At 41.9% G+C, this 27,648-nt stretch overlaps 1 protein-coding gene across 1 annotated transcript; it reads right to left on the bottom strand.

Annotated features, from left to right (window-relative positions):
* Window positions 1-464: 464 nt before the first annotated feature.
* On the bottom strand, window positions 465-25,436 carry LOC100020934 (P2X purinoceptor 7). Its single transcript, XM_056820948.1, has 7 exons — window positions 25,110-25,436; window positions 19,333-19,401; window positions 17,440-17,512; window positions 15,058-15,199; window positions 12,361-12,441; window positions 2,561-2,651; window positions 465-587 (listed from the first exon to the last, which is right to left on the bottom strand). Exons 1-7 carry the CDS (start codon window positions 25,287-25,289, stop codon window positions 465-467), a joined length of 759 nt encoding a protein of 252 aa, XP_056676926.1. The 5' UTR covers window positions 25,290-25,436.
* Window positions 25,437-27,648: the final 2,212 nt, after the last annotated feature.

The following is a 27,648-nucleotide window of genomic DNA, read 5'->3' as shown; positions in this document are numbered from 1 at the left end:
TAAGACAGAAGGTAAGGGTTAAAAAAAGAATAATTCATTGGGGATTGAACCCTGGACTCTGATAGCCTTTATGAGTTAAAATCCCTCTCTGCTATTTATAACCTTTGTAACCTTGCCCAGAGTCCTTAACTTCTCTCACCCTCAGTTTTCTCATCTAGAGTATAAAGAGTTCAGACGAGATGGCCTCGGAGGTCCCTTCTAGATGTAGAGCTATGAGCCTCTGGGTACCAACTTTTTTTGACAATCACATCAGCATCCTGGCTGAAGGAGATGGCAGGCCTTACCGATTTCGGCTCCACTATGGTCTCGTACTTCTTTTGGTAATAGTATTCATTGACAGCGCAGGGCTCACAGATCTTACAACAGGGATAAAACCAGGATCCACAGCAGTTCTTTGTGTACATCTGAATAAGAAAGTCAATTAACACTGTGGCCTAGGGAAAAAAGGAAAAAAGAAGGGAAGGTTAGAACTGTTCTCGAACCGAAACGGTTTCAGAAGTGTAGAAAATAAAATTGCTCACCACACCAAAGTAGGACAGAGAGGAGCCAATGTACATGATCAGCTGGATGATGTCAAATTTTCCTCCCTTAAAAAAAGTGGAAAAGGTCATTTAAAATTCAGGATGGAAGCTCCCAGGCCCAAACATAGCCATTACCCTTGATGGATTGTCACGGGGAACGCCCAGTGGATGGCAGAAATTGACAGAGCCATTAGCCTGCTCCTGGGAATTGGCACAATAAGGCCAAGTTGACAGACAGGCTGAGAGGGATTCAAAGGGTTCCAGGCTTTCATTTGCATATGCCTTGTTCCTGTGATCTAGCTTGGTTCCATTTGGTCCTACAGGAAACTCTGATTGGAGCCAAGCAATTAAAGGAAGGCAGCACTGAATCAATTTTCTTTTAGTTTGCATAAACTATCCCACCATGGATTGGCAACATGTCTTAGCTGGTACCAGTTAGCAAGGATGGCACAGATTCTTCTTTATGTCTTTGTTATCTGGCTAACTAGATATAGGTATAATTGGTTCTTTTTTTTTTTAAACCTGTACCTTATGTCCATTTTTTGTTGTTGTTGTTTTACAACAGGAATAAACCCTCCCTTCTATTGGTTTTAAGGCAGAAGAATAGTAAGGGCTAGACAATGGAGGTCAAGTGACTTGCCCAGGGTCACACAGCTAGGAAATATCTGAGGCCAGATTTGAACCCAGGACCTCCTGTCTTTAGGCTTGGCTCTCAATCCACTACAGCTGTCCCTCTGTATAATTCTAAAACAGAAGGGTATGAGCTAGACAAGTGGGATCAAGTGACTTGTCTAGGGTCACAGAACCAGCAAGCATCTGAAGCCAGAGTTGAGCCTAGGACCTCCTTTATCCAGACTCTTTATCCACTGAGTCACCTAGCTGCCCTGGTGCAATTGGTTCTTGCTTCAGGTGTCAGGTATGAGTCTTAGTTTCCTCATCTCTAAAATGGAAAAAATAATATTGCAATTTCAGCTTCTCAGTGTTATTGTTAAGTAATACTTTGCAGGGGGCATCTAAGTGGCTCAGTGAATTAAGAGCCAGGTCTAGAGAGATAGGAGGTCCTGGGTTCAAATCTGGCCTCAGACACTTCCCAGCTGGGTGACCCTGGGCAAGTCACTTAGCCCTCATTGCCTAGTCCTTACCACTCTTCTGCCTTGGAACCAATGTTCAGTATTGATTCTAAGATGGAATATAAGGATTTTTAAAAAAGAAATAACTTTGTAGACCACATAATCACTTTGTGAAGGATTTAAAATAGACTAAACCTGGGATACAGGGAACTCTTGGATGAAAGAATTCCCTTTACCTATGCTGAGAGAACCTTCTCTGTACCTCAGTCTCACAAAGGAGCCTGGTGGGGGCACTGGCCAGGATGGGTCAGAGGAAGGACTGGGAACTAGATCTCTGAATCCAAAGCCAACTCTTGTAGCTACTCTGCCATACTACCTTGCATGAGCATTGTTCTCCTCATTATGTTATCCTTCAATATTTATGACAAATGGTCAAACTTAATAACCACTAGCAGACTTTTCTTAAATTCAGGCATTTCAAATTCAGATTCAAATACTGGGCACAATAGCATGTAGTGCAGTCCTCGCTGGTGTGGATCACTTGAGTTTGGGAGTTCTGAGCTTCAGTAGGGCCAAAGCCAGTGGAATGTCCACACTCAACCTGACATCAATATGGTGCTCAAGGAGGTGGCAAACCAGCCCAGCTGGGGAAAACAGAGCAAGTTAAAGCTCTTGTGCCTATCAGGATTGGAATTGGGTCTGGAAGTAGCTATGTATCTCCATCCCTGGAGAGATGAAAAAATCCAGTCTCAAATGAAACAAACAATAGACAAATTAATGAATGAAATAATAAATAACAAAAATGAATGAATAACAAAGAGATAAAGAAACAAATGTGTAAACAAACAAGCACTCAAATATTAGCATTTCCTTGTCGTCTTCCCCATAGTTATTATATTATTATATATAAACACATTTATAATATATAACTTACATATCACATATTATATATTTTGGGGTAAAACTTACCGTGCCAAAAACCAGAATGTCAAATCGGATTGCAAAAGCTTTGATGAGAGTCCTTTTTTCTATACCCTCTTCCTTGTAGTATTTGGCATATCTGTGAGAGGGAGTGAATTCATGTTTAAAAGCCTCTTGTGATGCTTTCAAGAAAAGAAAAAAAAAACCAGAATATCCTTCCTTATGTTGGGATAAGAGGAAGATCTTGAATCCCAGTGGATTTGGGCAATGGGACTAGACCGCACTTAGATTTGCAAAGGAGTTGGATTTTATGGGTATAGTATGGAAAATCTGGATCTGATTGGACAATTTGGAGCTGGAAGAGAACTTAGAACTCTCCTCATTTTGTATATGAGGAAACCGAGGCAAAGAGGATTAAGTGACTTGTCCAGGATCACACAGCTAGTAATTGTCTAAGGGATTTGAATTGATGCTTCAGCTGCCTTCTCCCTCCTCTCTGATGAGACCCCTTCTCTCATTGGTGAGTTCCTCCCAGAATCCCCATTTTAAGGAAGGTCCCAGAAGAGCCATGCTTCATCCTCCAGACTGCTACACTATGTCTGCCTCTCTACACCTTCCTTTGATATGTTGTTTTCCTCCGTTAGAATGTAAGGAAGAGCTGTTTTTCTTTTTGCTTGTATTTGTATCCTCAGGACTCTGCACAGTACCTGGATATTGTTGCTGTTCAGACTTTTCAGTTATATCTGACTCTCTGTGACTTCATTTGGAGTGGTTTGCCATTTCTGTCTCCAGCTCATTTCATAGATAAGGAAACTGAGGCAAGCAGGGTGAAGTGACTTGTCCAGGATCACACAGGTGGTTTGCCACTTCCTTCTTCAGGCCATTTTATAGATAAGGAAACTGAGGCAAGCAGGGTGAAGTGATTTGTCTAGAGTCACCCTGCTAGATTTGAACTCAGGAAGATGAATATTCTTGACTGCAGGCACGGGTCTCGATGCACTGCAACCACCTAGCTGTCTCATCTGTGAACTAGGGAATAACAGTGTCTACCTCACAGGACTGTGGTGAGGATCAAAAGAGATTAAAAAATAGTCTTCAAGGTAGAAGAGTCACATTTCTCTATAACTTTGAGGTTTTCAAACCCTGGGAGATAAGTGTTATTATTATCCTCATGTACAGAGGAAGAAACTGAAGCAGACAACAGTGATAACCATGGGAGGTGGGTGCAATTATTATCCCTATTTTAAAAGAGAGGAAACCAAGGCAGACAGAGGTTAAGGGGCTTGCTGGCAACAACCCTGGATATTGGTGCTATTATTATCCCCATTTTACAGTTGAGGAGACTGAGATGCCAAAAGAGGAAGAGGCTTTTTCAAGAGCAGAGTGAAATAGCAGCAGAAATAGGACTAGTAACCAAGAAATTCATCAACCAAAAGGTACTCATTAAGCACCTACTATGTGCCAGGCACTGGGCTAGGGCCTGAGGACCCAAAAATAATCAACCAACAAACATTTATTAAATACCTAATATGAGTCAGACACTTCAGTAGGCATCGGGGATACCAGTACAATGAATGAAATAATCCCTGCCCTCAAGGATCTTATATTCTATTGAGGTCTTTTGGCTTCCAGTCTACTGTTCTTATATGGTCCCTGATCTTAAAGTCTTTGTAGACTAGCCAGGGAAATAAGAGAAACAATATAACCAGGAAATAATGAAGATTTGCAAGAGTAAATGGCAAACAATTACAGTATCTTTGCCAAAAAACCTCAAAAGGGCTCATGAAGAGTTAGACAGGACTGCGATGACTACACAACAACAATTCCACGACTCTTTGGGAAAAGCTGATTGCTCTTTGGAGGTGGCCCATCTTGACCTACTTTAATGAGAAAAAAGGAGAAATTTACTTAACTGAAATACTTGGAGCTTCATGATGACAGAGTGTTCCCTTAATCTCTACTACCCCTATCCTCCATGAAGGGTTCAGAGGGAATGGTGCTTTATCATATTAGAAGGAAAAATAGCTCTACCTCTTTCATCCCAGCAGAAATGGCCACTGTTCGTGCCTGACAGCTAAAACAAGGGCTGGCATAGACAACCTTGTAACTGGGCCTCTGGTTGCTTCCTCTGATTTTTCTTTCTTTTCCTGAGTGATCCTGAGGTAGACTGGTCAGTCTGCGAGGTTAAGAGTCCCTGTGTCCATCAGTCTATGCTGGTTGCACTCTGGGAAGAGTTCTCTAGTTATTGTAGTGCTTCTTCGAGAAGATAAACTTTTGATCCACATTATATATTGAGTATCTTTCTATTCATTTTGTGGGCTTTCCTAGATATGAGCCACATCTAAGTGTGGAAGTATAAAAAGCCAGAGAATTTAAGAAAAAAGAGCTTGCTCCCTCCCTTTGGGTACCAATCTCCTCTCTGATGGAACATAGTTTTTCTGCATGGGCTCGGAGCTAAGAGGGGGCCCTTATTGGGAAAGGGAGAGAGTGAGCATCCCTTGGGCCAATGCCTCTTCTGGACTTATGCATGCAGGCTCATTTCAGTCCTGTGGGACCCTGGCATGAGGTCCCACTTCTGCCATTCAGAGGACTGGAACTTAAGTCCTTTAGCATCCCTGTCTTAATTCTTAGTTCATCATCATTCTGGAAGTCTCTCCTCTGTTCTTATTGCCAGTCATCCACAGACAAGTGAGGCAGAGGAAATTGATTCTGGGGGTGTGCCTGGAGCCAGCGTTGTCAAAATTTCAGGGTGAGCATTTACACCTCTGAAATTGGCAGATGCTACAAATGATGGCTTGATTTGTTGTTTTGTTGATTTTCTAGACTTGAGAGAGTGATGGAGAAAAGTTTAATGTTATAACTTAAACTTTAAAAAAAGCACCTGCTTTCTAAACAACATTTGTCAGCACACTCCTGATTGGAGCAGGGAAACAAGATTCAAATATGCTGCTGGATCCAAGGGAGCTGGAAAGTTTGCATTTTCTTCTCCAGTTCTAGGCCCTTATCAGCTCTGGACCCGGGATTATAGATCAGGTTCAGAGAGGAGTCAGGCTCCCCTGATCTCCTCAAATTCTGCCTCTTTGTACCCTCTCTGTGGAGCCCTGGGGGAAATCATTTAAAGAAAGCTGTGGTGTGACTCCCTAGTAAGGGAGGGCAGCTAGGTGGCACAGAGGATAGAGTGCCAAGCTTAGAGTCAGGAAGACCTGAGTTTAAATTCAGCTTCTCACTTATTAGTGGTATGAGTCTCCTGGATGAGTCACTTTACCTCTGATGGCCTCAGTTTCCTCTCCTGTAAAATGGGGATAATAAGAATATCCACCTTGCAGGGATATTGCAAAGATCAAATGAGGTTATATTTGTAAAGGTACTTAGTATGGTGCCTGGCACCTACCAGGTGTTATATGAATAAATGATTATTTCCTTCCCTTTTCCCAAAAAGGGAGGTGGAAGGTGCTTGATAGATGGGATAGATCAGGTGCAGAACAGCAATCCATTTCCTTTACTACTCCAGAAACTTAAAAATATAAGAGATTGTAAATGTTCATTGACAAAAATTTAAATGTGAAATAGCAACTTATAATAACATGATTATAACATATAATCATGCTTATATTCTATATGATCCATTCTAATATTATTATTGTATATGTTATAATAAATAATTATATTCTATATTATAATAAAATCTATTATATATGTGATGTTTATATATTATAATATGCCATAATACATATTATAACATATGCTATTATACATTATATGCTATGTTGTACATTATATAGAATATGCTATGTTATAATTGTATATTATAATTATATTATACTTTATAGGAGGCTGATATTTAAAACATTATAGCCATAACCAGCATTTAAATAGTGCTTTTAGGTTTGCAAAGCACTTTACATATATTAATTTATTTGATCCTCATAACAATCCTATGAGGTAAGGGCTAATATTATGCCCATTTTCATATGAGGAAACTGAGGCACAAAGGGGTTAAGTAATTTGCTCAGGGTCACACAGTGAATTCAGGTCTTCCAGATTCCAACTTCTGAACTCTATCCACTAAACCACAACCAGTATTAAACTACAGGTATTAATACAAGTAGGACACCTGGATGGCACAGTGGATAGAGCCCCTCACCGGAGGTCAGGAAAACTCATATTCATGAATTCAATAGAACTACAGACACAAGCTGTGCAATCCTAGGCAAGTCACTTAACCCTGTTTGTCTCAGTTTCCTCATTTATCAAATGAGCCGGAGAAGGAAATGGCAAATTATTCCAGTATCTTTGCCAAGGAAAACCCAAATGGGAAGAGTCAGTCATACACTTCCTATGTGACCCTGGGCAAGTTACCTAACCCTATTTGCCTCAGTTTCCTTATCTGTCAAATGAGCAGGAGAAGGACATAGCCAACCACTCCAGTACCTCTACCAAGGAAACACCAAATGGAGTCCTGAAGAGTGAGAGATGACTGAAATGGCTCAACAGCAACATTATTATACAAGAGTAAATTCTCTCCAACTCATTTCAGCTGTGTAATGAGTGTTGTGTGTGCCTGTGAGTGCTGGATCAGCATGTTTCACCTTCCTCCTCTCTGTCTGAACAGCTCCTTCCTGGTCCATGCTTTGGACAAGTCAGAAGAAGGGGTAGATTCTCCCTGTTTCTTTTTTTCAGGGAGATAGAGACCCCTAGAGAGCTCTTGTTCTTCAATTGCTCAAGCATCTTTTCTGCATTCATAGGGAACTGAGGAACTGTCCAAGGTTTGCTGGATTTTTTCCAAGTGCCAAATCTTCAGAGCTGAGCACATTTCCTGGGAAGTGTCCAGGCTATCAGCTCAGCACTTCCTGAGGGGTGCTCCAGCCAGAGGAGACCAGGGAGCCCCCTGGGTAGGCCCATCATCCATGCCCCATGCCTCCTAGACCATTAGTTACGTATTTTGTCAATATATCTGCAATGGATCAGGCCAGTTGGGAATATGCTCAATAGAGATTAGACCATGGAATTGAGGCGGTTTCCACCTTGGAGGATAAATCTGGCAAATTCTACGTGGAGGGCTCAGTTGGTTCCTGGCTCATCATGGAGAGGTTTTGCGTACCTGAAAGATCCTGATAAAACTGAGTCTAGCCATTCACTCTCCATTCGCAAAGCCTTCTTGGTCATCTTGTCATCCAGGCGATGGAAACTATATTTGGGGCTACAGGAATGGAACCAAGGGTCCAGGTCGCAGTCCCAGTGGATCTCAATGCCCACAATTCCACCCTGCGAAAGGGAAACAGAAGCTTATATGAAGGCCTGCTAGGGTACCAGGGTTTTACCTCACCTTCTTAGTATCACACCTGGCACTTGTCTACACCTTGTCTTCACTATGAGGCCTTCCTTCCTTCCAATCAATCAACAAGTAGTCAGTTATTAAGCCCCTACTGTGTTCTAGGGCCTGGCCTAGGGGCTGGAGATACGAAGCCAAGGGATGAAAGAAGCCCTGCCCTCAAGAAACTGACATTCCATTGGGGAACTGACTTCATACATAATAGGTATATACAGAATAAATATATATAGAACAGATACAAAATCAATATGAGAGATGGCGGGGGGGACAGAAACAGCTGGAGGAGATAAAGAAAGTTTCCATTTAGCAGATGATTCTTGAGTTGCATCCTGAAGGAAGACTTATCAATCAATAAACATTTATTACTATCTGCCAGCAACATGGTGGTCTGGAGTCAGGAAGACTCATCTCCATGAGTTCTAATCTGGATTCAGACATTTATGAGTTGTGTGACCTTAGGAAAGTCATTGAACCCTGTTTGCCCTAGTTTTCTCATCTGTCAAGTGATCTGGAGAAGGAAATGGCAAACCACTCCAGTATCTTTGCCAAGAAAACCCCAAATAGATCAGGAAGACTTGGGCACCACTGAAAAATGATTGAATGACAAGGCCAGGTCCTGGGTTAAGTGTTAGCAATACAAAGAAAGAGCAAAACATTCCAGCCTTTTAGGAGTTTATATTCTAATGAGTTTGCATAAATAGGTCCATACTAACAAGTTAAATAATGGCCTCATGGCTAAAATTTATATATCACTTTAAGGTTTGCAAAGTGCTTTATATGTATTATATCATTTGATCCAAAGTAGATGGAAAATCTTCTTAGAGGGGATAGTAAAGAGGTAGAGATGAGGAATGAGTGGGTCCAAGGCATGGATGACAGCCAGTACAAAGGCATGGAGATGGGACATGGAATGGTGTGTGAAGAACAGAGAGAAGACCAGTTTGGATGGATCTCAGCATGCAAAAGGGGAATGACGTTCAATGAGACTGAAAAGGTAAGATTGGACTGAACTGCTAAGGGTCTTCAGCACCAAATGGAGGAGTTTATATTTTATCCCTTTAATCTGAATCCTATCCATTTTTCCTGACTCAGTTGAAATCTCACTTCCATGAAACATTTCTTGACAATCTTGACTAAGTCCCCCATCTCCTCTCTGGACTTCCTAATCAGCTCTGTTCCTTTGGTATTGGTAGGTATACGTGAATGAATTAATGAACAAAAATAATTTATTAAGCATTTATTATGTGTCTAATACTGTGCTAAGCACTGGTGTCACAAATTCAAGAGTGATATCGTCTCTGCTCTTACTTAGCTTATATTCTGATGGAGGGACAACACATAGAGAAGTGGTGACCAGGAAGGAGAATTGTTGTCTGGGAAGCAATACAAAAATGGCAAGTAGGTCCATAAGACCATCCATTGTTATGTTCTTCCCAAGAGGCAATGTATATATAGATTATATATACACATATACAATGTGTGTGTATGTGAAGTTGACTACAATTCTCCAGCAAGAGACAGAAGAGGAGAGAGGTAAAGGGCAGTGGGTATGAATAGGGGTAGCAAGGGAGTATATCTATGAAATATGTGGGATAGGAGCAATTTAAATATGAACTATCTTGGGGTAAGTGACCTCAGCAAGACAGTCTATGATAAACCCAAAGACCCCAGCTTTTGGGACAAAAACTCACTATTTGACAAAACTTCTGGGAAAATTGGAAGATGGTATGGGAGAGATTGGGTTTGGATCAACATCTCACACCCTACACAAAGATAAACTCAGAATGGGTGAATGACTTGAATATAAAGAAGGGAACTATAAGTAAATTAAATGAACACAGAATAGTATACATGTCAGATCTTTGGGAAAGGAAAGATTTTAAGACCAAGCAAGAGTTAGAAAAAATTACAAAATGTAAAATAAATAATTTTGATTACATTAAATTAAAAAGGTTTTTGTACAAACAAAACCAATGCAACCAGAATTAGAAAGGAAGCAACAAATTGGGGAAAAATCTTCAAAACAAAAACCTCTGACAAAGGTCTAATTAAACAAATTTATCTGTAAAGTGAGCTGCAGAGGGAAATCTCTGCAAACCACTCCAGTATCTTTGCCAAGAAATCCCCAAATGTGTCACAAAGGACTGAAATGACCAAATAACAAAAATGCTTGTCTGACCAATTGCAATTAAGGGGTCTGACATTTAGCCTTTGAGTGAAAGTCTTCAGTGAAGAATCAGTTTCAGGGGAGTTTGTTCCACTTTACAGATGAAGAAACTGAAGCAAACAGGGTTAAGTGACTTGCCCAGGATCACATAGCTAATAATTGTCTGAGGCTGGATTTGAACTCAGGTCTTCTTGACTCCAAGGCTGATACTCTATTCATTGTGCCATCTAGGTGCCCAGACAAGACAAATTCTATCAGAATTTAAGGACCAAAGAGGAAGAAGTTGACTAATTACTCAAATTTATAAAGAGCTAACCATCCTCATAGCCAGTGTGGGATATGCCCAATACAACTCTCTAGGCGCCTGGTCCCTGATCTACCTAGGGGAGAAATCTCTTCTCACTCATTTTCTGTTCTTTCTTTGCCTACCTCTCAATGCCTTAAAACTTTGTATGGTCACAAGATCTCATATTCTGTCAAAAAAAAATTTTTAACCCTTACCTTCTGTTCTAGTGACCACTCTAAGACAGCAGGGCACGGACTAGGCAAATGGGATTAATTGACTTGCCCAGGCCACACAGCTAGAAAGTGTCAGGCTGGATTTGAACCTAGATCCTCCAAACTCTAGTTTGGCTCTCTAGCTACCCAGCTGCCCAGCTGCCCCTCATATTCTCTTGTTTCCAAATCCTGCATACCTGTAGCCTTTCTCCCAGGAACTACCTCAGTAGACCTCAGAAGCTTAGGGAAGGAGGTTACGTCAATATACACAGAATGAATGTATGTTGAATTATTTCAGAATCACTATCAAGTATTGATAATGGGTGCCAGAAAGGGATTAGATGGTATTTCAGTTACATTTCAAAAAAGTTAGGGAAGAAGTAGAGATGAGGAAGGAGTGTGTTCCCAGAAATTGGGAGATGGCTCATTACTCAGTTACAGAGGCAATAGGCCTTTGCCAAAGGTTAACTCTTACATTTATCTAGAAAGAAGTAACAGAGGTCTAGCCTCCTGGACATGCTACCCTGGTAATCTGGCACCTTGAGGAGATTCTCACCCTGCATGGTGGTTGCTACTGCCTATCAATTCCCCTTCAAACTCTGAACCGAATTCACAAAAGGATTTTGGGGGGAAATCTCTTCCTAGTGGGCAGCTAGGTGGTACAGGGGATATAGTGCTGAACCCGAAATCAGAAAGTTCTGAATTCAAATTTGGCCTCAGAAATTTACTAGTTGGTTTACCCTGGGCAAGTCGCTTAACCCTGTTTGCCTCAGTTTCTTCACCTCTGAGCTGGAGAAGGAAATGGCAAATGACTCCAGTATCTCTGCCAAGAAAACCCCAAATGACTTAGGAGAAAGAATGCTATCCACATCCAGAGGAAGAACTGTGGGAGTGGAAACAGCAAAGAAAAACAACTGCTTGATCACATGGGTTGAAGGGATATGACTGGGGATGTAGACTCTAAGCAATCACCTTCGTGCAATATTAATAATATGGAAATATGGCTTGATCAATGACACACGTAAAACCCAGTGGAATTGCGCATTGGTTATGGGGGTGGGTGGGAGGAGAGGAGGGAAAGAACATGATTCATGTAACCATGGAAAAATATTCTTTTTTTTTTAACCCTTACCTTCCAACTTGGAGTCAATTCTGTGTATCGGTTCCAAGGCAGAAGAGTGGTAAAGGCTAGGCAATGGGGGTTAAGTGACTTGCCCAGGGTCACACAGTGGGAAAAAATTCTTAATCAATAAAATTAAAAAAAAAGAAAATCCCAAATGGGGTCCCAAAGAGTTGGACAGGACTGAAACAAATGAATAAACTCTTCATAGTAAAATGGCTCTACTTACATGGATGGCCACAGATGAAAAATTTGCCCCTGTTTCTTGTAAGATGTCTCCTAGGCGGAAAATCGGACAGTCTGGCTTGTGTTTCTTGTGAAATGTACAGTACATGTCCATTCCTGGCAGAATATTTCTTCTGCAAAAGTGGAGCACAAGTGAAAAAATCATGTTTATTGAAAAAGTTGTGGGGCAGCTAGGTAGCAGAGTAGATAGAGCTCTAGGACTGGAATCAAATCTGACCTCTGAAAGTTCCTGGCTGGGTGACCCTGGGCAAGTCATTTCACCCCAACTGCTTAGCCCTTACCACTCTTTTGTTTTAGAATTGACATTAAGACAGAAGGTAAGGATTAAAAAAAGAAAGACAAGTCGCACCCACCTCCTATTTAGCATAGAGTGATCAGAAATTGGTGCATATTGGAGTTGGGGATCCGGGAAATGAATGAAGATGCCAAGGAATTCACGTACTGTAGCTATGGCCTGGGAAATGAGGGGATGAAAAATAACTTACGTGCTATAGTTGTGCCTTGGGAAGTGAATGCTGTTCTTTATGAGCACCGTGAAGTTTTCAGCACTGGCCAGGAGTGCCGGCCTGAGAGAAGGAAATGCAGGCTATATTGTGATCATTGACCAGGAAAAACTGACGATCCCCACCAAAAAAAAAAAAAATATATATATATATATATATATATATATATATATATATATATATATATATATATATATATATATATATATATATATATGTGATGGGCAGCTAGGCGGCTCAGTGGGTAGAAAGCCAGACTAGGAGTTAGAAAGACCTGAGTTCAGATCCAGCCCCAGATACTTCCTAGCTATATGACTCTGAGCATGCTACTTAACCCTGTTTGCCTCAGTTTCCTCATCTCATGTCAAATGAGCTGGAGAAGAAAATGGCGAACCACTCCAGGATCTTTGCCAAGAAAATCCCAGATGGGGTCAGAGAGAGCCAGACACAAATGAAATGATTGAACAAAACCAACCAACACCTTGGCCACGGCTACCAAAGTGGGCTTCAACCTGTGCCTATAATCCAGTACTCACTCCTGTGCTGAGAGGATGAAGGCAATCTCAGCCAACCAAGATTAGTATTACAGAGAAGGAAGTACAAAAGAAATGGAAAAGGGGGCAGCTAGGTGGCTCAATGGATTGAGATCCAGACCTGGAGATGGGAAGTTAAGTTTTGTCTCAGATATTTCCTAGCTGTGTGACCCTGGACAAGTCACTTAACCCCCATTGCCTAGACTTGCCCCTTTTATGTCTTAGAATTTATACAAAGGCAGAAGGTAAGAGTGTTTTAAAAATAAAGAATCAAGTAGTATGGTACAATGGAGTCAAAGAACTTTGTTTCCATTTTTGTTTCTGGTTCTCCCTACCTGTGTGGGCTTCTATAAGTCACTTAACCTTTGCTTGAGTTTCCTCATGTGTAAAATGAGAGGGCTGGATATGACTGCTGAGGTTTCTTCTAGTGCTTTCATCCTATGGCTAGCAGGGATTTTAATTAATTAGGATTTTAAATCCATTATAAAGGGATAAGCAGACAAATTTGAAACTTCTTGATGGGATCTGCTCTGACATTAGAGAATTTTCCCAAACTCTTCCAAAGAGTCAACTTCTTCCTCTTTGGTCCTTAAATTCTGATAGAATTTGTCTTGTCTGGGCACCTAGATGGCACAGTGAATAGAGTATCAGCCTTGGAGTCAGGAAGACCTGAGTTCAAATTCAGCCTCAGATATTTATTAGCTGTGTGACCCTGGGCAAGTCACTTAACCCTGTTTGCTTCAGTTTCTTCATCTGTAAAGTGAGCTACAGAGGGAAACCTAGCCCTAGCCCTGGACCTCGAGTCAGGAAGACTCATCTTCCAGAATTCAAATCTGGCATCAGATATATCCTAGCTGAATGATCTTGGGTTAGTCATTTAACCCAGTTTGCCTTCTTTTCCCCATATGTCAAATGAACTGGAGAAAGAAATGGCCAACCACTCCAGTGTCTTTGCCAAGAAATCCCAAATGGGGTCATCAAGTGTTGGCCATGACTTAAATGACTGAAAACAACAACTAAGCAGCTATTGTTCCTTTCTCAAGGCAATTAATCAATGAACAAACATTGATCAGTCGCCTACTAATGCAGGCACTTTGCCATATGCTAACACAAGGGATATAAAAAGAGGAAAAAGACAGTCCCTGCCCTCAAGGAGCTTACACTCAAAAAGTCAGCCGTGCTTCATAAGGGGATCAAGGCATAGATTCATCTTATAGCTATTTTTAACACCTTCATTATCATCATATGATTAGGGTCCGGGATATCTGTGACTACATAACTGACGGTGGAGGAACTACATTTCCCCCCTAAACAAAAAATATATAAAATAAGTATAAAGTTCTTTTTCTTAAAACTCTCACCTTCCAGCTTAGAATCAATACTGGGTCTCCGGTCTAAGGCAGAAGAATGGTAAAGTCTAGACAATGGGAGTTAAGTGACTTGCCCAGGGTCACCTATCTAGGAAGTCTGAGATCAGATTTGAACCCAGGATCTCTCATCTCTAGACCTAGCTCTCTATCCACTGAGCTACTTAGCTGTCCCCAGTATGAAGTTGTTTAGGGAGGTGAGCCACGGTACTAGTGGCCTCCGGTGTATTTGCTTAGGTGAGTGTCCCAGACCTATTGCCTTAACTTGACCAGGTTGTGCAAAATCTAAGAGAGCCCTAAGTTCTATTGCTATTGCTTAAAAAAATATTCAAGGGGACAGTTGGGTGGCTCAGTGGATTGAGAGCCAGGCTCAGAGATGGGAGGTTCTGGGTTCAAATCTGGCCTCAGACACTTCCTAGCTAGGTGACCCTGGGCAAGTCACTTGACCCCCCCATTGCCTAGCCCTTACCACTCTTCTGCCTTGGAGCCAATACACAGTATTGATTCTAAGACGGAAGGTGAGGGTTATTCGATTCATTAATACATGTGTCCAATGCAGGAGTATGTTTTGCATGACTTGACATGTATGATGGGCATCCTATTTCTTGCCCCTTCAATGGGTGGAGGAGGGAGAGAATTTGGAACTGAAAATAAAATGTAAAAATTAACCAAAAAGAATAAAAACTCATTCATCCAAGCATTTTCCAACAAATATTGCAATAACATCTTCTGCATGCTACATGCTAAGGCAGCCATGAGCCCTTCTGCTTCTTACTTACCGAGGAGTTTCCCTCTTTGCCTCTATGGGACACCAGGCAGAGACTTCACAGGTCTTTCGGTGCTTGCAGGTATCTGGGAGGCTGCGGATCTTTGGGTTGTCTCTGGTCAAATTGTATTCTCGACATTTTCCTGTTTGAACTCCTATAGGAATGACACCATTGTAAAGTCATTGTTGGAAATGGTAGAGTAGTGTGGTGTGATGGGAGTTTGACTTGAAACCAGGAGAGACCTGGGTTCAAATCCCACCTTTGACACTTATTAGTTTGTGGATTTAACCTTCTAAGCCTTGATTTCTTCATCACTAAAATGTGGTGGCTAAGACCTCTAGAACTACCTTATAAGATTGTTGCAAGGCTCAATGGGAATAATGTGTCAATCTACAAACATTTATTAAATGCTTACTGTGTGCTAAAATCTAGAAACCTAAAGAAGAAAGAGGAAAAAAGTAGTCCCTGTCCTCAAGGAGCTTACATTCCACTGGGAACCTGCCTTCCTGCCTGGTTTCAATTCCATAGAACAAGATGCCCCGTATTTGCACTGGGTACTTGATGTCCAATCCTAGACCTTTGTTTGCCTACCTCCTTTTATGCATTGTCTCTCTTTAGATTGTAAGCTCCTTGAGGGCAGGGGCCATCGTTTCTTAGTTCTATCCCCAGCACTTAGCAAAGAGCCAAGCACATTATTATTATTGCTCAGTCTTGTCTGACTCTCCATGACCTCATAGTGGAATTTTCTTGGCAGAGATATGGGAGTGGTTTGCCATTTCCTTCTCCAGCTCATTTTACAGATGAGGAAACTGAGGCACATGGGGTTAAGTGATTTTCCCAGGGTCACACAGTCTGAGGCTGGATTTAAACTCATGAAGATGAATCTTTCTGATTCCAAGCTTAGTGCTCTGCCTACTGCACTAAGTAGCCACCTAGCACATAGTAGGTGCTTAATAAATCTTTATTGGATTGAAGAGATATAACTTACATAGATAGTCATATTTAGGACCTATTATCATGTCTCTCTCTAATTTCAATTTATTGGATTGCCTTTCTGCTTTATAATGTCAGTTCCTTGAGGACAGAGGCTGCACTTTTCTCTTTTTGACAGATTTTCCCAGTATTTGGTACAACTTAGTAAGCACTGAGGAAATGCATGTTGATTTGATTTGACATAGTAGATGGAATGTAACCTTAAAGGGAAAGGTCTGAAGGGAACCAGGAAAAGTTTCCCGCAGGAGATAGCCCTTGGACTGTCTCTTTTTTTTTTAAACCCTTATTTTTTGTCTTAGTAACAACTCTAAGACAGAAGGGGCAAGGGCTAATTCAAATGGAATTAAATGACTTGCCCAGGCACACAGGTAGGAAGGATCTGGGGTCAGATTTGAATCCAGGACCTCCAATATCCAAGTCTGGCCCTCTATGCCCTCTGGGTTAAATCTTGAAGGATCTTGGGATCCTAACAAGTGAGGTAGGGATAGGCAACCATCCCTTCATTTAGGGGACACGGCCACTGCAAAGGAAAAGGATGAGAGACGGGAGAGGAAATGTCTGTGAGAGGAACAGGAAGTAGCGGAGAAGAAGGATGTCAGAATTCATGGAAATGCTTCATAACATTGAAACCACTATAAAATGTTAGCTCCGATGCTTCATTTCCCACTCAGCTCCTACGCCACTCGCATGTGTGGAGGGCCTGGCGTTCTCAAAGGCTGTGCCAGTGGGGCTCAGTCTCGCCTTTTAATCTTGGCATCCTGAGCACTTAGACCAGTGCATGACACCTAGCAGGAGCTCACTCCATCCAAGGATGAATGAGCCATCCCTCCGGCAGAATGGAAGCTCCAGGAGAGCAGAAACTTTCATTTTGCTTTTTTTGAACCATCAGCATCTAGTAGAGAGTCTAGTTCAGAGCTGGTGTCAAATGGAATTGAAATGGAAAATGCCTCAAAATAGGCTTTAAAATATAAGAAACATATGCAATCATAGATATTTATAATTATATGTAATACATAACTTATACATAACATAAAATAAAATATAATGTTTTATTGTTGTTGCAGTAAATTGGTTTAATGGTTCTCCGATTAGTTACATCAAGAGAGACATAAATTGGGCAACTGAGCCCTTGCCAAAACCAATATGGAGGTACCTAGCACAAAATCCAAAGGGCAGAGGAATTCCTGCACTTAGAAAGCAGCTGGCACACAGTAAGTGCATAATAAGTGCTCATCTGTCTGGAGAGGTTCTCCAGAAGCTCTTTTATATAGATGGAAATGTCCCAATTGCAGTGCACTCCAGAAGATGGTGAAGCCTTCTAACACCCTCAAGAGCTCCTTTACCACACTGAACTTGGACCACTCACTCCCTCCCTCTTCAGGACAGGGAAAGAGCATCTACCTTTGCTCAGTGGGTCTATCTTCCCCTTTTGGCAGTCCTGATCAGAAGAACAGCAAGTCTTGTTGGTGGGATACTGTGGGGAAAACAAGACAAAAGAGCATAAGTGAAAGCTTGACCTGATCAGCCTAGAAGGAAGGGGAAAACATGGAATTTAAAGTCAGAATGTTTGGGTTCAAGTCCCTGGTCTTCAAGTCTCATCAGCTCTGTGACAAGTGTTCATTCTTCCATTACTTGGAAAATGGCGCTACTAATATTTGCCCAATCAACCTCACAGGTCTGTTGTGAGAAAATATTTCACAAACTTCACACATACAAAAAAATCCTTACTTTCTGTCTTAGTATCAGTTATAAGACAGAAAAGCAGCAAGGGGTTAAATGACTTGCCCAGGGTCACATAGTTAGGAAGTATCTTAGACTAGATTTGAACTCAGATCCTCTTGATTCCAGGTCTCACCCTCTATCCACTGTCCTACCTAGACAACCCTCACAAATTTTATTTTTTAAAGTTTTTTTTTAAGTTTTAAAAAACCTTTACTTACCTTCTGTCTTAGAATCAATACTGTTTATCGGGTCTAAGGCAGAAGAGCTGTAAGGGCTAGGCAATGGAGGTTAATTGACTTTCCCAGGGTCACTCAGCTAGAAAATATTTGAGGCCCGTGGAAAGGAAAACTATGAATCAAGGTTTTGCATTTCTGCCCACTGAGATGGAGCAGACATCAGTTGGAATGTGACGGGAGGGGGAGTGACAGTTGGAGTGAGAGAAGAGGATTGTGGGATAAATGGCTAAATGAAAGGTCTTTGCCCTCTGAACTCTGTTAAGTGTGGAGCAAAGACCTGGAGCTCCAGATCCCAACCTTTGGAAAAGTCTTGCCTCCGTTTCCCTTACCCAGAAGAAAAAGAAGGTTCCTGTATGTTTGCGAGCATCCATTAGAGGAAGAACAAACAGCAACAGCTGCTGAGAAGGGGCTGATCCCTTGATTCCAAGGGGTGGAAGATCCTTTCCATCCCTTGACCTTCCCAAGAAGGCCACTTGCCACTCGTAAAGGTAGGAGCACTGATTAGCTAAGAAGATAGATAAGCTGAAGCAGAGCTAGAACCCCAGGAGGGTCTCCTCTTCCCTCAAACCTCCCCCTTTCTTGATTTACTATAATTATTAAACGACTTGAGAAATAGAAAATCGCAGTCAGATTCATATTGAAGAGAGAACCAAGAACGAGAGGCTGGCGGCTACGCTAGCCATTAGCCAAGGAGAAACGAGAGCCAACAGGAACGGTCTGTTTGCCAGACAAGGGGAACCCCTGGGGTTCACCTGCTCGTCCAGCCTTGCAAGGGCTCTCCACTCGTCCCCAGAAGTTCTCTCCAGGCCCCTGGTCCTGCCATCCGTAACCTGGCCTTCCCCAGGGCACCTCTCCTGGGGCTGAGTGTGAGGGACCTTCCGAGAGCCTCGGCCACAGAGGGTGGCCTCCCTCTGACCTCTCCGGCCCTCCGGAGTCTCTCTGTCCCTTCACCTCCTCCATGCCCTGCTACCAACCCTTCTGTATCCCCTGTACTTTTCAACCACACAGGTCAGACTTGAACCCAGGACCTCCCATCTCTGGACCTGACTCTCAATCCACTGAGCTACCCAACTGCCCCCCTCTCAAACTTTAAAGGGCCAAAGAAAGAGAATTACTTCTTAAAGACAGACCTCTTCTGCCTAGTCATCTCCCCACACCCTTCCCTCTCACACCTGCCTTCTTCAGGGAAAGATGCCCACCCTCTTCAGAGACCACGGAAGGGCACGTCTCTTTTTGTCCCAGCATGCACCTTACCTACCTCTACTGGACCCATCTGTGCAGGTTCCATCATTAGGTGCCTCCCCCTCCCTCACCCCCAACTCACAATTTCCATTACCTCAGGACAAATTCCCTGCGTCTGGCCTTCCGTGGTTAGAAAGTTAGTAATCACGAAGAATGAGTTTCCCTGAGGAGAAAAAGAACACCGGAATGTCAAATGTGGAGAATTCACTGACGTTCTAGGTTTTGATTGATATTAAGTTAAATAATAGAAAATTTATTATTATCAACGAATAAAAACATATATTAAGCACCTACTATGTGCCAGATAACAGATAGGTGCTGCCATAGTGCTCAGAGCACCAGGCTTGGAGTCAGGAAGACTCGTCTTCCTGAGTTCAAATCTAGCCTCAGACACTTACTAGTGGTGTGACCCTAGACAAGTCACTTTACCCTGTTTGCCTTCGTTCCTTCATCTGAAGGAATTGCAAACCACTCTAGTATCTCTGTCAAGAAAAATCCAAATGGCAAACATCAATAACATGGAGATAGGTTCTGATCAAGGGCACATGTAATATCCAGTGGAATTGCATGGCTACGGGAGGGGTGGGGAGAGAGGAGGGAAAGAATATGATTCTTGTAGCCAAGGAATAACGTTCTAAATTAACTAAATAAAATAAAAAATTAATTAAAAAAAAGAAAAATCCAAATGGGGTCACAAAGAGATGGGCACGTCTGAAACAGCTGAACAATGACAACAATGAACTTGCCAGATAGTATGTTAAAGTGATGGAGAGACAGATGGAAAAAGGGAGCCCTCAAGGTGCTTACGTTCCAATAGGGAGGGCAATACAAATGGGGGACAGGTAGCTAGAGAATTCACCCAGATGGTCAGCAGAGCCCTAGAGCAAGCGATAATAATGTCCTTGGCTAGAGCATTCTCAAGGCAAATATTTAAGCACAAACCTGGAAAAATGTGGACAGACAGCCCGGTGTAGACAGAGACAAAGCTGAGGCCAGCAGGACAGCCTCCAAAGTAGAACCACTGGGGGACTGAGGTAGGAGCCCAAAATGGGGGCGGGGAGTCATGGTCAACCCATAAGAAGGTTGGCATCACACCCAAACATAGGACTTCTTTCCAACAACTGCCCATTAGAGACCCACAATCATCTACTTCACTTCAGTTCAATCTTGGAGTCTGGAAGACCCGAGTTCAGATTCTACCTCAAATACTTAGTAGCTGTGTGACTCTGGGCAAGTTATTAGGTCCCCCTTAGTCTGTGACAGTTAGAGGGCAGAGTGGAGAGACGAGATTAAGTCCATGCCTCCCTCACACACTTACTAACTGGCCCAAGGCAAGACTTTTCACCTTTCTCTACCTTAGTTTTTACCTCTGTCAAATGCAGAAAAATGGGGTAGGTAACTGGTACAGTGGATAGAGTGCCAAGCTTGGAGTCAGGAGGACCCAGCTTCAAATCTGGTCTTGGATACTTCCTAGCTGTGTGACCCTGGGCGAGTCACTTAACCTTGTTTGCCTAGCCCTTGCCCTTGCCCTTCTGTGTTAGAGTTGTTGCTAAGACAAAAAGTAAGAGTTTAAACAATATTGATAAAACAAAATGGAGGCAAAGATATCACTTGTCTCTGGGCATTGATTTTAGGCTCAAAGGAGAGAACATATGTAAAGCATTTGGTAAACCTCATGTAAGTGCTAGCTTATTATAATATATGACATTATATTGTGACATATTATATATCATATTATATACCATATCATATATGATATACCATATACCACATTATGTTATGTTATATTATATTATGTTATATTGTATTGAATTGTATATATTATATTGTATTATATCATATATCACATGTCATACCATACCATACCCTATTGTATCGTACCCTATTGTATCATATTGCATCATATCATATCATGTCATGCCATATAATTTCATGTCATGCCATGTCATATCATATCATGTCATGTTATATTATATTATATCATGTCACATCATGCCGTATCACATCACGTTATGTTATATGATGTGATGTGATGTGATATTATATTAATTATATTATATTTATTATATTATATTATATTATATTATATTATATTATATTATATTATATTATATTATATTATATTATATTATATTATATTATATTATATTCAAGTTATCCCTGGGATGCAATCCCTAATAATGCATATCATATATCATGCTCTCTATGGGGACCGTTCTGGCTTCCCTTCCCATCTGACAAAGCTACCGTGTGGAAGGTGCTCTCTCTATCTCCTGAAGAACTGTAGAAACACGAGTTATCACTGTTATTTGTCTGACTCAGAATGCCTGCTGTCTAGTGTGTCATGGCTGCCTAGGAGAACCAATCACATTGAAGGACACATTTTGCTCTTAATCTCCAAAATGATTTTAAGATTTTTGACTGTAAAATCTTGCTAATTTGAAATTCAAGGGGATGAGGGTGGGTGTGGGGGAAGGACTTCATTTTCATCATTTAATCAGGTCACTCAGGTTACCCAACATGTTGACTGAAGGGCAAGAGGTCATCGTTAACCAGTATTATAACTGGTGAGCCATAGGATGTTTAGCCCACTGGAGAATAAAAGTTACTTTGAGATTTAGCAATTAGAAGGAAAGTGATAAGGGCAGCTAGGTAGCACAATGGGTAGAGCACCAGGCCTGGAGTCAGGAGGTCCTGGGTTCAAATCTGACCTCAGACACTTCGTTGTGTGACCCTGGACAAGTTGCCTAACCCTTGCTACTCTTCTATCTTAGAATTGATACTAAGACAGAAGGGTTGTTTTTTCATTTTGTTTTTAAAGAGACTGATAACATTTAGTTATTAGCATGTAGAATTGCCAACCAGCTTCCCATGCTTACAAGTAGGACTCTCCTTTTTCAGTGCCATTTTGGTTTGAACCTGTTTTAGCTCTGGTATTGCTTCTCCTTCTTTTCCTTTTCCCCCTGAGAGCTTAGAGTCTGCCCTGGATACATGCGTAGCCCTCATTCTCTACAATCCTCTTTTGAATTCTTGGTGTAATGGCCAGAGATGCCTCTATGACTAGAGTTTACTACGCTAACCAATAGGGATATTGATCTGGGTTCTATAGGTTCATAGACTGAGATATTGTGAGAGTAAATCACAAGAGAGAGAATATTCAGGGAGCTCCCAGCCAAAGCTCCCTTGGAAAATTCCAGGGATTGCTAGGAGGGCTCATTGGTGGCTCATTGCTTGGGTCTTTGGGGGATGATGAACTTCTGCTTCCTTAGGTCCAGTACAGAAAGGAAGAGAATTCTGAGTGGCCCCTAGACCCTTCCTTGCCCTTGGACAGTGGCCAGGGATAGGATACTAAATCAGTTACAGTAAGAAACAGCTTCTGGTTAACTCGGTTTCTTCAGCCCTCTCTGTGGCATCATGGAACTGTTGGACTTCCTGTGGGAAGAAGGGATGGCTTGGCTCTTCCCATCTTGTCATCAAGATAACTGCTCTTTCATGGCAGTTAGAATTTGGAGAGGTAGAGGGGGGAGTCCACGGGGGGAGAGGTACCGGAGTTGTACCTGCCTGTTTTGCTTTGCGTTTCCTTTCTTGAGTAGACAATCGAGCACTGACCTCCTCTGTCAAGGCTCAGAGGCAACCTTGTGGGTTCAAACCATCTGCATACGTGCAATGACTGACTGTTATCAAGGGAGTTTTTGTAGGAGTGCCAGCTTGTTGGAAAACAGAATTTGAGGGGGCAGCTGGGTAACTCAGTGGATTGAGAGCCAGGCCTAGAGACGGGAGGTCCTAGGTTCCAATCTGGCCTCAGCCACTTCCTAGCTGGGTGACCCTGGGCAAGTCACTTGACCCCCATTGCCTAGCCCTTACCACTCTTCTGCCTTGGAGCCAATACACAGTATTGACTCCAAGATGGAAGGTGAGGGTTTAAAAAAAAAAAAGGAAAACAGAATTTGAAGGGGACAGTAGAAAGCTAAAGTGAAATGTAGAATCTCTAACTGGAAGTCTTGCATATTGCTTTATGTAGCGTTTAAGTATCAGCCTGTCAGAAGATTTTACTTGTCATTAAATTACTGAAACCTGGTCTGCTCATGAGCTCTCATGAGTCTTTTCTGTTTAACATTTCTTCTGTGTGCAGGAATAAATTACTTGTCTCGTACCTGATTTATTTACATTGCCCATTGAGTATCTTTTTATTTTCCCTTCTTGAGAAGTCTCTAGACTTCAGACATAAGTAAAATCACCCCTGGGATATCAGAACAGAGGATTTCAATGAACCAAAGAGTTGAAGACTGGGTCTCTGGTAAACTGAGTCCAAACCACATGTTTGAGAATAGGTAATGGAATGAATAAAATGTATCTATTTATCTTAAACCCTCACCTTCCATCTTAAAATCAATCCTATGTATTGGTTCCAAGGTAGAAAAGCAGTGAGGGTTAGTGAGGGTCAGTGGGGGTTAAGTGACTTGTCCAGGGTCACACAGCTAGGAAGTTTTTGAGACAAAATTCGTCCTGACCCCAGGCCCAGCACCCTATCCACTACGTCAAGCTGCTTCTAAACTTTAAACTCCTTAAGGGCAGGGACTGGATCTCAATTAACAATCAGACTCATTCCTTAGTATATAATACACTAATCTATAGTAGCCATGTGGCAAATGTTAGGAGAAGGAATGAATAAGACCACATGGCATTTTCCAAAGACTAGACTCTTTTCTTTTCAAGCTAGGCATATTTTCTTTCCCACTATGTGTGTCTTTCTGAACAATTAAGTCGTTTTTCAGTTCACTCTATCTTAAAGGAAGTGGTAAAATGAGGCGAGTCAAATGAAAAACCCTTTTTGAAAGCAACTTATTTATTGTCCCCTAGTTCACCTTGTAGGTCTGATTGATCTTGGTAGTTCTTGTGCTTGTTTTTTCCTTTTTCAGTGACCTGGCTTTTTTTTTTAACCCTTTGCCTTCCATCTTGGAATCAATATTGTATATTGGTTCCAAGGCAGAAAGGTGGTAAAGGCTAGAGAATGGGGATGAAGTGACTTGTCCAGGGTCACACAGCTGGGAATAGGTTTTTCATGTAGACAGTTTGCATGATGTAGAGCACACTTGTATTCATTTCTTTGGTGAAGGTCTCCATGCTTTGCTCCTAGGGAGTTTGGGTAAATTTTTGATATTATCAAAAAGTCATTAAATTGTGAATACCCTTTATCCCAGTGATATCTGGCACCAGGCCTATACTCCAAAGAGATCAAAGAAAAAAGAAAAGGACCCACATGTACAAAAAAATATTCTTTTGTGAAGGCAAAGAACTGGAGGCTGAGGACACCCCCCCTGTCCTTCAACTGGGGAATGGCTAAACAAATTGTGGTACATGAATGTGGTGGAATATTATTGAGATGCAAGAAAAATGAAAGCAGCAGTTTCAGAGAAACTTCGGAAGACCTATATGAACTGATGCGCAAGAAAGTGAGCAGAATGAGGACAGTTTATTTAATAAGCAACAATGTGATAAAGACAAATAATTTAGAAAGATCTATGAACTCTGATGAGTATAATGACCCTCCAGGATTCTGGAACACCCACGATGGGGAATGCCGACCACCTCTTGACAGAGACGTGATAAGCTCAGGGTACAGAATGAAGCACACATTTTTGGACATGGCCAACATGGAAATGTGCTTTGAGAGACTATGCATCTTGAATATAGGGCTTTGTTTTTCTTTCTTTTCTTTTTTTCAATGGGGGACATAGAGTAAAAGGGAGAGAAAATAAATGCTTGTTAAATGAAAAAAAATTAAATTATTAAAAACAACCCCTCCCAGTGCTAAGAAAGTTAGCATCCAAAGACCCTTATTGTCATGCATTGGAATTCAGGGATTCTTACCTGTGAGGGAAGGGTGTAGTCTGCAATGTCCAACACTCTGGTCTTGTTCCCTATGCTTACTTCTGCTACGCCTTTAACTTTGGTGTGCACAGAACTGATAAGAGGGTCCTTGCGTTGATACATTTTCTCACTGAACAAACCAAAGCTGAATATGGCCAGAAGAAAGAACAAATAAGGCATTTTGCGGAGCTTTGAAAGTTGCCCCTTTGACTAGTTGCCCCTGGCCCTTCCCAGTCTTAAAATTTGAGGGAAAGAGAGGAAGGGAAATGAGATTTCCAGGCTAAAGAAATGGAAATAAACTCAAATTTTGTCTCTACCACCTTCATCGGAACCAAAGGATGTGTGAAATGCAGTTCTTCTCACCGCTCCTATGTCGTAGAGCAAGCAAACACCCCATGGAAAAGGGCGGGGGAAGAATATACAGAAGATTCCACTTTTGGGTGAGTGTCCCATTTGACTGGAAGAACTAGCCCTGCAGGCAGGAATGCATATAGAAGGAGAGACAGTTGCTAAGTCCAACAACCAGGTTTGGATTGCCATCTCCTAGCATGGCTTTGGTCCTGGGAGGGACCTTATTGACCATGGAGCTTTCCTCCTCAACCTCCTACTCACTTCTTTTTTTTTTTTTAAACCCTTACCTTCCGTCTTGGAGTCAGTACTGTGTATTGGCTCCAAGTCAGAAGAGTGGTAAGGGCTAGGCAATGGGGGTCAAGTGACTTGCCCAGGGTCACACAGCTAGGAAGTGGCTGAAGCCAGATTTGAACCTAGGACCTCCCATCTCTAGGACTGGTTCTCAATCCACTGTGCTACCCAGCTGCCCCCTCACCTCTTTTAAAGATGAGGAAACTGAGAATTAGAGAGGAGGGGTGAGTTGGCCAAGATCACATGGGCAGTACAAAGCAAAACTAGGATTTGAACTAAGATCCTCTGACTCCATGGTCTTTCCCCTGAACCAAGGCAAGAAGGGAAATTCCCAAATGGTTAATTGTTTATTTTTCAGTGTGGGTTTTCTTTTTTTAATTGGAGGAAGGTGAAAGGGAGTAGGGGCAAATCCAGGAAATCTAAGTCCTGCCTCTGATACAAATCAAGGTCTCAGTTTACTCATCTGTAAAAGGAAGTAGCTGGACTTCCTGGTCTGTAAGGACCCTTGAAGCACTAGATCCTATGAATTATGACTAAACATGGTGGTTGTTCACCCATACTATCCATGAACCATGACAAGGAAAACTGATGCCTAGTTAGACCAAGAGACAACATGGCTCAGAGGAAAGAAAGCAAGATTTTGAGTCAGAAGACGTGCATTTAAATCGTACGTTCATCACTGATTCTCCCTGTGAGCTTGTGTAAGAGAATTAAATTGGTTTCATCTTCCTTCTCTATAAAGCGAGGGGTTCATGCTGCCCCAAACGTGAAGGCATTCAGAGCAGAATTATCAGAACAAAATATCAGGGTGGCAGAAAAGGGAAAAGAAACAAGAGTCTGACTAGTGTAGGTGATGTCACCTTAGTCACTGAGATGGACACTCATACTAAACAAACACACATTCCCTTTTCCCAAATAAATTTTCCAAGGTTTAAAAAAAAATAAAGTGAGGGGGCTGAGTCTCAGAGGTAAAATGACTTGTATATGGTCATCCAGCTCGAAAACAGTCTAGAATGATCTCTGTGGCCTCCTCCCAGATTTCCCATTCCAAGAAAACTACGGAGAGCTTAAGGGCTTCCAGCTGTCAATCTCCGTAGAAGTTTAATGAGCTGGAGGAACGTTACAAAGGGACCCTTTCCCTCCCCATTTCAGAGCATGTTTGGGTTTTCTGTTTCCTGCCAACTTATTGCATGATGATGGAAGGCTTTTTGAGTCAGATTTAGGTGTACATACAAAAGATATCAAAAGGCAGCTAGCTGGTACAGGGGATAGAATGCAGGGCCTGGAGTCACAAAGACTCAACTTTGTGAGTTCAAATCTTGCTCTACAATCTGGCTCCTTGATTCAGAAGGGATCAAGATTCCTTCCTGAATTTGACTTAGTCTTCTATTACTTCCAAGTGAGATAATATTTATAAAGCATGGCCTCAGCCACTTCCTAGCTGTGTGACCCTGGGCAAGTCACTTGACCTCCATTGCCCAGCCCTTACCACTCTTCTGCCTTGGAGCCAATATACAGTATTGACTCCAAGATGGAAGGTAAGGGTTTAAAAAAAAATTGTAAAGCACTTAGCAAAATGTCTGTCATATATTAGGTGCTTACTAAATGAGGCAATTGAGTAGCACAATGTATAGAACCCTGGGCTTGAAATCAGGTAGCCCAGAGTTCAAATCCAGCTATGTGACTCTGGACAAGTCATTAACCTCTATTTGCCTCAGTTCCCTCAACTACAAAATGGGGACAATAATCGCACCTACCTTTCAGGGTTAATGTAAGGAGTGAATGAAATAATATTTGCAAAGGACTTGGCACAGAGCCCAATACGTAGAATAATGCTCTTTACCCCCTAATTGCCCCCGAAATGCTTGCTCCCATTCTCATTACAAAAACTGACTAG

The sequence above is a fragment of the Monodelphis domestica genome, chromosome 3 (genome assembly GCF_027887165.1).
Source record: "Monodelphis domestica isolate mMonDom1 chromosome 3, mMonDom1.pri, whole genome shotgun sequence".
NCBI lineage: Eukaryota > Metazoa > Chordata > Mammalia > Didelphimorphia > Didelphidae > Monodelphis > Monodelphis domestica.
Note: the sequence above shows the minus strand (reverse complement) of the source record. Positions and strands in the feature narration are given on the sequence as shown.

What these genes read in the sequence shown, in the direction of transcription:
- LOC100020934 (XM_056820948.1), bottom strand. Translation starts at nt 25,289, where the DNA reads ATGCCTTATTTGTTCTTTCTTCTGGCCATATTCAGCTTTGGTTTGTTC. An exon ending in GCAAAGAGGGAAACTCCTCG is followed by an intron (nt 12,442 to 15,057) that starts GTAAGTAAGAAG and finishes TCCTTCTCTCAG; the next exon opens with GCCGGCACTCCTGGCCAGTG. An exon ending in ACATTCTGGTTTTTGGCACG is followed by an intron (nt 588 to 2,560) that starts GTAAGTTTTACC and finishes ACTTTTTTTAAG; the next exon opens with GGAGGAAAATTTGACATCAT.